This window comes from Paralichthys olivaceus, chromosome 3 (assembly GCF_024713975.1).
Source record: "Paralichthys olivaceus isolate ysfri-2021 chromosome 3, ASM2471397v2, whole genome shotgun sequence".
Classification (NCBI taxonomy): Eukaryota; Metazoa; Chordata; class Actinopteri; order Pleuronectiformes; family Paralichthyidae; genus Paralichthys; species Paralichthys olivaceus.
The window spans coordinates 15496561-15508941 of record NC_091095.1 but is presented as its reverse complement, the minus strand read 5'-3'; the positions used below and the strand labels follow the sequence as shown (position 1 = coordinate 15508941).

At 40.0% G+C, this 12381-nt stretch overlaps 1 protein-coding gene across 2 annotated transcripts; it reads right to left on the bottom strand.

The window, feature by feature from the left end:
* Positions 1-2469: 2469 nt before the first annotated feature.
* Positions 2470-10119, bottom strand: faah (fatty acid amide hydrolase). 2 transcript variants are annotated; one of them, XM_020080477.2, is made up of 15 exons: positions 9808-10119; positions 9187-9300; positions 7837-7977; positions 7596-7729; positions 7218-7424; positions 7085-7125; positions 6840-6964; positions 6049-6174; positions 5869-5966; positions 5378-5477; positions 4695-4738; positions 4572-4611; positions 4381-4489; positions 3662-3807; positions 2470-2971 (listed from the first exon to the last, which is right to left on the bottom strand). In XM_020080477.2, exons 1-15 carry the CDS (start codon positions 10039-10041, stop codon positions 2849-2851), a joined length of 1782 nt encoding a protein of 593 aa, XP_019936036.2. In that variant the 5' UTR covers positions 10042-10119; the 3' UTR covers positions 2470-2848. The 2 variants fall into 2 exon arrangements, with proteins under 2 accessions (XP_019936036.2, XP_019936037.2); XM_020080478.2 differs by lacking the exons at positions 5378-5477; positions 5869-5966; positions 6049-6174 and having other exon boundaries at positions 9808-10111.
* Positions 10120-12381: the final 2262 nt, after the last annotated feature.

Below are 12381 nucleotides of genomic sequence, written 5' to 3'. Positions count from 1 at the left end.
ATGAGGTGTTTGCTGCTCTTATCAATGAGACGTTACATGAGAAGAGCACCTCGGCCTGCCGGGGCTGTTTAACCGTTCTGCTGTATGATTACAACAGACTGAGCTTTTGGCCAGATGCCTTCTACATCTGACTCAAACTATTTCAACTCTTCTCACTTTGTTTTACAAGTTCTGATGTTGAATACATGAGGACATTCTTACACTGACTGAGGTCTTTATCATAAATGTGTGCAATGGTGAAAAAAGGCGTATTTATATTTGTCAGCTGCAAAGTTACAGGGGCTCGATGAGAGCCACTAGAGTCAATCTGTAGGTCAAAGATGAAAATGGCTAAAAGCTGCACAACTATATATTAGTCATCAGTACTAGAGACATTTTCATTCCAGATGAGTTGATATTGAAATGTTGGCTTGAAACTAGTTCTGTTTCGCTGTGGTTTAAATGTGGCAACTTGTGTCACGACAGCTGCACAGAGAGATGATTTGTTGGGTTTCAATTGTTAACACCTCATGCTTAGTTTTGAGAAAATATCAAATATACATTTTCCTCACGATCCATTACAGGTGCACAATATATGCACACAAGCACTTCCTGTCATGCACTCACACAAGTGAAGCAGCATAAGTGAAGCAGCTCACAACACCAGAACCATGGAAGTGAAGCAGCTAAAAGGAATTTCAGCAACCAATGATTTCATGTGACATCTCAAAATATCTTTTCTGAAAAGGGCCCATAAAAATAAACTGTAAGAGTTCATTAAACAAGATTTGTTCATTATGTTTAAACCCAGAAACTGAATAGTTGTGAGGAGAGTGGTCATGTTAAATTGGATTTTACTTAGTACAAGAATAATAGTTTATTTTTCTCCAATTTATCAAAGGGTTTTTATTTATTTTTTTACAATTTACAAATATGACATATATGCATGTGTTTTATGCAAGTGATGTTTAAATGAATGGATTTTAGGATTGCATGGAAAAATCAATGGAAATGAGTTTAATATTTTCCCCCTTTTCTTTTAAATATTTAGTTTGATATGCCTTACTTGGTAAAATGATATGTTGCACCATATCACTTGTGCTGATGATCTTTGAAGTTTTAAATAGCTACAGTTTATATATAATATTCAAATAGATTTTAATTATGTATAATAGAGTATTATGCACACACCTGCCAACCTGTAAATGGTGAATGTATTTAATGGGCCAATTTGAAGGATGGATTTGTGTGTGTGTGTGTGTGTGTGTGTGTGTGTGTGTGTGTCGCTGCCTCTGTCTCAGATCCTGAGGGATTTATGAACAATGTCAGTTCCCTCTGAAGACCTGAGTCTCTTCACTGCCTCTTAAAGCTTAATGCTCCCTGACTGAGTGGCACAGTGAGAGCCACACTCTCTCTCTCTCTATGTGCCACAGATAATGCTAAGAACAACCTCTCAATTCCAGCTCTCCTCTCCTCGCCTAATGTGCCCTCCTTCCTCTGCCACATGCACACGCGGCCATTTCCATTCAATCACGACACGAGTGCTAACACAGGCGACTGTAATGGAAAACGCTAACGTCGTCCCTAATGGTTTCCCATCCCAGGAGAGTTTTTAAAACATATGTAAATTTATGTAAACCCAACAGAAACACATATTTACAATAGCACGGGAGTAATCACAATACGAAGACATGGTGCGCTGGCCTCGTGGATGGAGGCGCCATGTGTCATTAGTCTTCTTTATCTCTTTTCTGTTTCCAGTGATGGCATCAGTGCAACAATCGCTCACAATAGGGATGAACATGATCTGCACTCATCTGTGGCACAGTGATGAAGAGGCAGAGGTGGACGGGAACAGAAGGTGAAAGAAGAGGGTGTGAGGCCTGACAGCTGCTGAGTGAATGATGGGGAAGGTGCATCAGGATCTTAGTTCATTTCAGATTAAACAACTTCAACTGGGATTTGAAGTACAGCTTTTTAAAAAGCTGCAAATATCAACTCGAACAAATGAACAGTGGAAGGAACAGTGGATCATATCAGCAGCTTGACCCTGGCTTTAAGAAAACAAATTCTGTGTTTTCACCTCGTATCATACATGGAGTGGACGATAATTGTTTTTTAATCATTTGTGTAAGTTTTGTTTGGCTTCTTTAAGTCTGTTTATATTTTGGAGTGGCATTAATAGATAAACAATGTTTTATACTATTGAGAAATGAAAAAGAAAGTTGTATAAAAATGCACATTTTGTATGCATTGAGGGACTTTTTGCTCTCCACAGTCGCCAACTTGCTTGTTCATTGTGGGAACAGTTGGGTTTCTCTATATTAATACCATTTTAAGGTCTTGACCTTCTATGTAAAGTGCCTTGAGATAATGTATATTATGATTTGGCGCTATACGAATACAATTGAATTGAACTGAACTGTATTGTTGTTGAAAACTATATAAAAATCAAGAAAAAAAAAGAAATAAAGGATTTCAACATTTCAGTGGTGCGACCTCTGTGAGAAATCAGTTGTTTTATTCTCAGACATCAGATCACGGTAGGTTTTAAGTTCAGACATGATCAACAATAAAAAGAAATGTATTTATTTATTACAATTATTATATTAAGAATCACCATTTCAGTAAGATTATTCCAATAAAGACACATAAATGCAAAATACAATTAAATTTAAACATTAAAGATTTGTCAAGTAATGAGTTAAACACAAAAAATCTAGGGTTAGCCCAAACCCTAAACCCCTAACTTAAGAATTATCTCTCTAGAATTATTGTTAAATGCATCAACTTCACGTTCACATCCCACATCATAATGTTCCAATGCTATTATCAAACATCATCTTCATCCATCTGTAGCCTCCAGGCTCTACTTCCTGCTCTGTTTGACCAGATGTTCCACCTCCCTCATGAGACGCAGGCAGAGCTCGTCCTGCCACGGCATAGCCACGCACTGCACCGCCACAGGCAGACCCTCGCCCCCAGACACAGCCTGAAAACAAACATCAACAGCCAGTCAACAGTCAGTAACCACCACAGTCTGCTGCCTCCACCTGCTGACCAAGTGTGGAAGTACAGTTTTAACTTTCAATTTGGAAGATGCACAGAAACACAAACTATACAAAGGTGTGCCACTGCAAAGAGTCTCTGAGGTGACTGTCAATATTTGTTGTTGGAAAGTTATTCAAGTACAAAAAGGAACAAATCCACGTGACAGTGATGAAAAGCAACGACAAAAACTGTCAAACAAAAGCAGAAGTGCAAAGTGGCTTCATATGACACCAACCACAAAGAGACGCAAGATCACCACATTATGATAAAAAAATAACAGCAAAGCAAAACACTGAGACGCAAAGTGCAAAGTGGCTAGAAAGAAAACCGAAGCACAGTTCGTAAAATAAGACAATCTTGTCTTTTTGTGCCTCGTCAGTAATTTAAAGACAGCTGTTGGCTCTCGTGTGTGTCATGGCTACCTTGCTGGACAGCACGTCTGTATCCAGGGTCAGTCGTTATTTATTGGTGTATTTTCACAGTATAATACTTATGAGAATAGTTAGGTGTATCTTTGGCATTGTTTAATTTCAGTGAATAAACTTTTAATAATATAATCTGAGTCTTAACAGAATAGGACCTCTGTATTAGATCATTTGGACGTCACCTCACTCTGGCAGGTGCTTCTTACCTCTTTGAAAAGCCTGTCCCAGTGGTCCTGATAAACGCCCTTATAGTACTTGAGTTCCTCCTCATCTTCTGCAGTCACCGTGGTAACGGGAACTACACCGGCCGGAAAGGTGAGGAGATTGTAAAGCATCGTGTTCGTGAGCATAGCTTTAAAGAAAAGACAATAGAAATAAGTAAGTCACTGTGATCCAGTGTAACAACAATATTATTATCACTGTTCTGTATGAAGCTTGTGAATAAGGTGATTTTTATGCTGTTATGGAATTTCTCAAGACATAATGCAGGATCTTGGCTGTTGATCCAGAAAATTTAGATTCTTAATAGGGAGGTGATGTTTGCAGGTGATGTTTATTTTGCCTGAGTCTAATAAGGGAACTTTGTAAAACATTTTTGTTTACATCTTATCAGTTACTTAGACTATGTACACAGAAATGCTCTGCAAAGTACGCTATGAGCTCTCCGAGGATTGTTATTGTATCTGTTTTCCCAGGAGCAAACTCAAAGGAAGACAGGCAGCCTCTTTGAATCGTTTTGATGGTGTCATGTTAATTTTGATGGAAAATTATTATTACAGTATTACCAAAACCAACGAAACCATTCAAATAATGTGTTCCTTGTATTGTATAGCTATCCCTGATTTATAGAAATGATCAGCAAAGACAGAGTCTCTGACATCACTCTATTCATGCAGATATTTGACTTCAGTTAAGTCTACCGTACTGGTAAGTTTGCCGCAGTATAGGAAGTTGTAGGCAGGTCCAAACATAGGGCACAGCAGCACATCTATGTTGCATCTTCTCCAATCTTCTATTGTTTCATAAATGTAGTCCTAAGGAAAACAGGTGAGAATTAAATTTCCCCTTGTATGCATTTAGAACATAGAATAATAAATGACTGAGGACTAACAGTACCTCGACAGCAGCGTGCTGCTTCCATAGCTCTGGAACAGAACTGGAAACAAGACAGAGAGAAAGAGTCAGTACGCTATTACACAGCAAACCCTCAAGCACAAAATGTCAATGCAACTCTTTCACCTGACTCCACAGATACCACTGAGGATGGCGGAAGCACGAGGAGCCTACAAAATATGATATGCAACAATGGTCAACAACAACAACAGTCAAAAATCACATTTTCAAAACTAATGACACTTATATTCACATTGATTTTAGAAAAATCCATGTCTGGAAAACTTTTTACAACTCAGCCAGGACATTACAGAAATTGTACTCATAGCCAAAATTAAAATCCCTTGGATCTAAAAAACTGATGGGTGTTTTTATGTCGAGCAGGATTGAACCAGTACAGCTCCTTAGGTCGTCTGGTATGATGCTGTTCCAAAGTGCAAGACAAAACTTTTGTGAGGTAGCTTTAAATGGTTCTGCTCCAAGCTGCTGGAGCACCCACCCTGAGGACCAGTGTTGAAATCTTCAAAACACAAGCTTAAAACATCTCTTTAATCTGGCATTTAATTCAGTTTGTTTTAATTTTCTCTTCAGTGGTCTGTTAACTTTATTAGAATGTGTTTTTATCCCCGTTTTATTGACTTTTTTCTTCTATTTCTTGCCTCTTTTTTATTATTTTGGCTAAAAGCTATTCCAAGGTATTTCATTGTCAGCATTTGTATTTGGTTTATCTCATTTTTGGTGAAGCGGTCAATTGTGAAACACTTTGAACAGCACAAACATGCATCGATCAATCGACTGATTGAACTAACCACAGGCTTTAGGAGGAATGAGAGGGTTTTCTTCAGCCATGTAGGTAAACTGTAGGGTAAAACCTGCGCTGAGAGACAGGGGTCAATAGGGCCTCCCTCCCTAAAACAGAATCAATAAGACATAATTGGCAAATGATACAACAATCTAGACAATGAGATTATTCTGGTGTTTATCATAATAGTTATGAAGCAGCTATGTGAGGTTTAATACAGTTTCAGTGTTTTTTCAATATCTTGTATGAGGAATCTGCTCAGCCTCCGTTCTTTGAGACAAACTGACACTTTCAAAACAAACTGAAGACATCAACTTGAGGTACTGGGATTTTATGAAAAGGATTTTACACATTTGAAGACTCAAACTATTAATCCAAAAAAAAGTCCAATAGATATTTGTTAGACTGACTCTCCCAACACCGCAGCTGTGCACATGCATCAAAAGAATCCTCTTAGTAATACTGACTTCACTGTTCTTAAAGGAGATTTCAACCCACAGTTTTTGTAGCATGGTGGTGGCTCCATCTGCAAGGACACCCTTAACCATTATCTCGTTGACAATGTGTCTGATCTTCAGAGGACTGTAAGGCACCAGCTACAGGCACAAAGGACAGGAACTTTAAAAACATAGACTTCATGTGCCAAACAGTGTGAGTCAGGGTGTGGTTTGGTCTCACAGTGTGGCCAGCTTGCTCTAACAGTGCCTTGACTTCTCTGATGGCTCGGGCCGTGCTTGGAGACGACTGTGCGTAGCCGTCGCTTTCAAAGTAACCGATCCTCAGAGGTTTGGTGCTCTGGTACATCTGGGAAAAATTATATTCTCATTTTGTGAAACATTCAAGTGTAAAAACATAATGGTTTAACTGTATAGACAATGAGCTGTAGACTTAATTGGTGTGTTTGAATGAGCTTTGCCTGCGAAAATTCACGTTAAACCCTTTTTTTTCTAAATCATGATGGCAGACAAAGACATCCATTGCACTGGTGGATGAACACAGCTCATTACCATCACAGCAGAGCACATCACCCAGAGAAAACATCCCTAGTGCAAGATACAGGAGGAAACCACTCAAGGGAGATTTCATCACCATAAGTTACAGTTGACAAGACGTTTCTCTTCTTTACTGTATGAGAGGAGTCCCAATTTATGTTGCAGATTCCGTGAAATTCTGAAATGTGACATGAAATCTCACCAAGTTTCAAACCTCTATATCAACATGTAGAATGTAGAAGAACCTATGCAGACCCTCTCTGGAGCATTCTGTCCATTTGCATGGCCCTTTTCAAGGCCATTGGTTATGTCAGACCATGAAGCATCACTAAAACTCCCTTTTTTCTTACCCAATTCAAGGGTATAAGGACCGAGGGTACATGTAATCCACAGATTGCTAATCCCTTTGAGGCAAATTAATGATTCCTGATACATTATTAATATTATTAAAATATAATTAGACTTCATTGGACATACCTCCACATTAAAGGGTATGGGTGGAACAGTAGGATCCAGGGAAAACATGTGGTCACTCAGCAGAGCCTGCATACACAGAGCCAGACTGTCTACATCCCTCGCCATAGGTCCAGGAGATGACAGCACTAGGTTTATAAGAATATAACAGTCGTCAAAAAGTAGTTTTGTGAGGTAATAATGATGCAACTCTTTAACTCTTAATCGATGCATGAGCTGTATAAGATGTGTAGCGTATTTCCTCTTACCTGACTTTTGCCCTCTGTAAATGGGCCTCACACCTTGTGAACTGACAATAAATATGACAAATAAAGAGGAAAGTCTGTTGGAAAGTGTCATGACTGCAGAGTAAGTCTCCATAAAACTGGCTCACGTACTCACCTGAGCCGACATGCTGTCGGCTTGAGGCCACAGATCCCACAGAAAGCTGAAGGAATGCGGATGCTGCCCCCAATGTCACTGCCCAAACCGAGCACAGAGCCGCCTCCCCCGATGAGAGCCCCCTCCCCACCGGACGAACCTCCAGAGGTCTTCTGGAGGTTATGAGGGTTCACGGTCTGCCCATATATGGGGTTACTACAGTCATAGCTGGAAGTGAGGCAATAAAACACAGATAAACATATAGTTTCACAGCCTGTGTCGTCTAAAACCCATAGTACACAACTGCACAAGTGTGTTTGTGTGTGTGTTTGTGTGTCTGTGTGTGTGACACAGTGTCACCACTTTATCACTTAACAACTTGGTTGAAGAATGATTTACTTAAGTAGGGCTTGAGGCAGGTTGGTTTTCACAAAGGGAATAGCTCCTTGTCTCTTCAGAACTTCCACAAGCACACCGTCCTTCTGGAGGGGCTGGTCCAGATCAGTGACCAAACCACAAGAACAGTCATGATTCTTGTGTTCGTTAAATGAAGACAAGACCAAAAGAGCAGTTAGATAACAACAGATCAACTTATCAGCTTATAACTGTTGATTAACTGTGATAAACAATCACAACTTACCTTATAAGCGAAGTTTTCTTTGATACTAACTGGAACTCCATACAAGATACCCTTCTTCTTGGAGTCAAGAGTTTTCAGCTGATCGAAACTTTCCAGCAAAATCCCAGTGCAGCAGTTGAGCTTTTTGTTCACATCCAGAGTCTGTAAAAATCACAAAGGGAAAAATATTTTCATGAGTTTACTTTGCTTGGTGTCAACAGACCTAAAGGAGTTGGTGTGTAAACTGTAGATGGGTATATTCAAGGTTATCCTGGTAATAACATTCAAATCTAAAAAATAAGGTATGTGTTGGTACATGACGATGGACGACGCTCCACCACTGCCCCCCAGTCTAGAAATTAAGCTAAAACACCCTGGATACAAACACAGCCATCTTGCTAATTTGGAGCCAAAGTCTCTGCACCAATGATCAGAGGATGTACACATGCTCGACCTATCGCAAGTCAGCTGTCAATCATGGTGTTTCAACCTGTTTTTGTTTAATCAAATAAATAATTAAATTGAACATGCATCAGTGCAACACCTAAATTATTCAAAATTGTGTTTTTGTGCTCTTTGATGTTTTAGTTTGGTTGTGTTATGGAACTGCTTCTCTTTTGTGAGGCATCTAATAGGAGTGATGATGCACTCTTAACTAGTTTTCCAGGTTGGAACAGTCAGTCTGAGTCTTTACAAGAGTTTGTTTTCAAAAGACCTACTCACAGCAGTGTGTTGTCAACAATCATTCAGATTTCAGTGCATGTGAAATCCTTATGATGTATACTGACTCCAGCACCTACTGTAGCCTTCAGGTTGGAACCAAATTAAACAGCTTGACAAACGTGTTCATGACCTTGTGTCAACTTTTAATGTCCTGAAATCCTCTCACCAAATGCCAGAGTGAGTTTTGGAAACTACCAACTTTTATTCTTGCAGAGCAGGAACATGCACCTCGTGCAACAGCTTGATCAGTATGTGAGTGTTTGTGCCTGGGGCTCCTAACATGTTCTCTGAACTTACTTCACCCACCCACCCCATCAGCATAGCGCTGAGTACATAATGAGGGAATTTTCATTTTTGGGTGAACTATCCCTTTAAGATTTGGCTTTTTCATGACTGCAAGAGCGTTCTCCACAAACTAGACAGACTGGCACGTATCTTACTTCATGATGCTTATCAGCAAGCTGAAGGACTTGTTAGTTTGATTTGTTTTAGTGAGATCTCTATGAGCTGCTTTTATTGGTTTTAGGAATTAATTTGTGTGGTGGACCAAATTGTAGGTTATCTTGCTCTTTGAATAATGTCCAACCATCTCTGTGCTCTGTGTGTTTCTCTGTGCTACATGTAGGAATGTTGTGTCGGGTATTGAACCTTTTCCATGTAAGTGTAAAACACTTCCTCTGGAGTCAGCAAGCCTTCCTGCAATTGTTTGGTCAACTCAGAGAGGGACAGCGTCAAGATGAGAGCAGAGTCGGTTGTTGGATGCTAGAGGACACACACATCATCAGTCATTGCAGTGTGGATAATAATTGATCATTTCAGGCTTAAAGTTGGTGACAAATGAAAAATGCATCAACCTACTGATTACTATCCACTGATCTGCTAGTTTTGTCTTTACTAAACAGTTTTATATGTCAAACAGAATAGAGACTAGGGCTGGAGGATAAAACAATATCAATAACTATAACTATATAATTGTCATCAATGGCAACATAACTTAAGTCCATTATATATTGATGTATATTACTTCTGAATTGTGCAAACACAGTGAGGAGCTTTAACACAGGATTGATCTAACCTCAGATGTATAAAATGTGTTTATCAAGTGTCGTTCTCCGCTTATAAAGAAGAGTCTAAAACCACAACATTCCCTCAAGAGCAAAACTCCGTCAAATTTCAAGATTCAACAATATTCTGTCAATGTATCAATAGGTGAGATGTTTACTTTTCTATCATCAGACACCCTCTCCACTCCTCTCCCCAGCAGCTCACCGACTCCTTGAACCGCAGCACAGCCTCCTCTGCCCGCTGCAGGCTCTCGGTCCTCCGCTCTCTGGCTCTCTGGATCTTATCCTTGGCCTCTCGGAAGCGGATCATTTTCCGGATCATCAGCACCGCAGCTCCCGCCCCGCAGGCGGCCCCCGCCAGCAGAGCCGCTGTCCGCTTGTCCACCTCCGCCCTGTGCCAGAGCTGCATCAGGTCCTCCATGACTCCCCCGCTGATCATCTCCAGCCGATCAGTCAGCGCGGTCCATAGACTTTATCCACCCACTGTGACGTCATCCACAGTCGCCATGTTGTTTTTGAAAGACTTCCCCCCTATTTGGACAAGGGGGAGGAGCCAGCGGACAACTATCTACAGACAACTTCCGGGTTTTTAAGTAGATCCATGCGGAAGTTTAGAAGACAACATTTATTTGTCTCTTGTTCAGTCAAATTTCATGTGGTCAATAAAATGATATCATAGGTAACTATCATATGATTAAACAAAAACCTGTAATCTTACCTACCTTGCTTTTAAACTGAGTTTTAAAAAAAATATGCATCTATCAAATTTCCTAAAATAATCAGTGTTTTGAATGAAATCATGTCCAATAGACTGAATATCGAGTTGGACATAACCTCCATGATGTCCCTCCTGTCCAGCCCGAGGTTTCTGAAGAGAGTTTGAATGCATTATGACATTAATGTCTATTTAAGGTTTTAAGTCCATGAAAGCAGTTTTGAAGCAAGTGGGTTGTTTGTCACCATCACGGTGCCTGACTCTGCTCAACCCCTGGCTAATCCCAGACTGGGTGGAGATGAGGTGAGCTGAATAGAGATGGGATTTATGGCTCTTTGGAGGGAGCCGGATCTTTGGGATCCGTTCATTTCAAAGAGCCATTCAGAAGACTGGCTCATTTGGCTCATTTTTATATTTATTCTTTTAAGAAGCCAGCCTGGGGTTAATTCATTTTATCCTGGAAATAATCACAGGGATGAATGATGGGATGAGATTTGGATCAGAATAATTTTGAACTCAGATTTCCCACCAAAATTTGAATTTGAATTATTCTGAAATATTCATTATGGCTTCGTTTGACATGTGTGGACAAGATTTTAAAGTCTGATATGGATTCATTGTAAATATTCCACTGCCATATCCCTCTGAGTTGACAGTGAGATCACTATTTACCCTTTGTATAAAGTGTGTGTATGTGTGTAAAACTACTTTGATGTGGAGGCAGAAGTACTGGCACCCTCCACTTCATCGTCAGAGTCATGCTCTCTCCTCACTGAGATTTTAACAGTGGGGTGTTGAGTTTTAAAATGCCTGTGCAAATTGTTTGTGGAGCCAGACTTAAATGAAATTATCTTCTGGCAAATATTGCACTGAGCCTTACTGTCTGCCTCAAGCGAAAAGTGCATCCAAATGCTGCTCCTTTTTCTTTGGCTCATTTTGCAGAATGACGACGGATGGTCCTCCCCCTCATTCAGGCTGCTGTTCACTGCACTCAGATGCACTCGCTTTTTTTTCTTTGTTTTTCACTGAGGCACTCACATGAAGGGAGCGTGCACAACTCAGTTCCCATCGTTCATGTTAATGAGCCGGTCAAAAGATTCGGTTCGTTCGTGAACATCATAACTCTAGAGCTGAATCAGAGCCAATGAACAAGAAGCCTAAATGAAGCCGTAGAGATTGAAATCTTCCAGATTGTGTAGGGGGCGCTCACGAGGTAATCCAGAATGAGTGGGGGCCTACGGAGCTGTAAAATGAATTTTCAATAATAAAAAAAAATCTGTACCTGGAGTCAGTGCTAAAGTGAGATCAAGTGCCATTCTCCTTGAACTTGATCAGCCAGTAACACAAAATACCACTCCAACAACAACAAGACCTCTCTTGTGGGAGAGAATGTTATTTTGAGGCTGTGCCTGCTGTGCCATATTATATATGTATAGAACTTTGTACTCATCACTGCTATAAACATTTGATATAAAGTTTTTGGCTGTGTCTAGTCTGTCGGCCCTGTAGCTCAACTTGTGCTGTGGCTCTGAGTTTGAACAACGTACTAAATCTGAGGGGTAACTGGGACACAGATGAAAAAGCTCCTGTAGAGGATCAACATCACCCTAATCACTAAAATGTTCTCCTGCATGTCATTTTGACAAATGGACTTTATAGGCCTTAGATTAAAAATTAAACTCAACTTCGTCCTTTATTTTTTAAACAGTTAAAACTGTCCCTTGACCCAGGTGCAATATCTTGCAAAAACAAGACAGTTATGTAATGTTTATTTTTCTACATGACATGATCGCAATGTTCATTTCAGATTACAGCATCAAGTTTTTCATGTCGTCATAAAAACCCAGTAAGTACGATTTTTATGTAGGTGTGGGAAAAAGCTACACTGGTGGATCTGTTGCTGTCATGTGTTATCTAAGAGCACAAAGTGAAGGGATGAGTAAAGATGACATTATACCTCCTATTTAAATTAACCATAGAATTACTGTTGTAAGTTTATTCAAACCTAATTTCTACATGAATTTGCTGTTTCAGCCTTACAAAAATCACTCACAAAGCCACGGG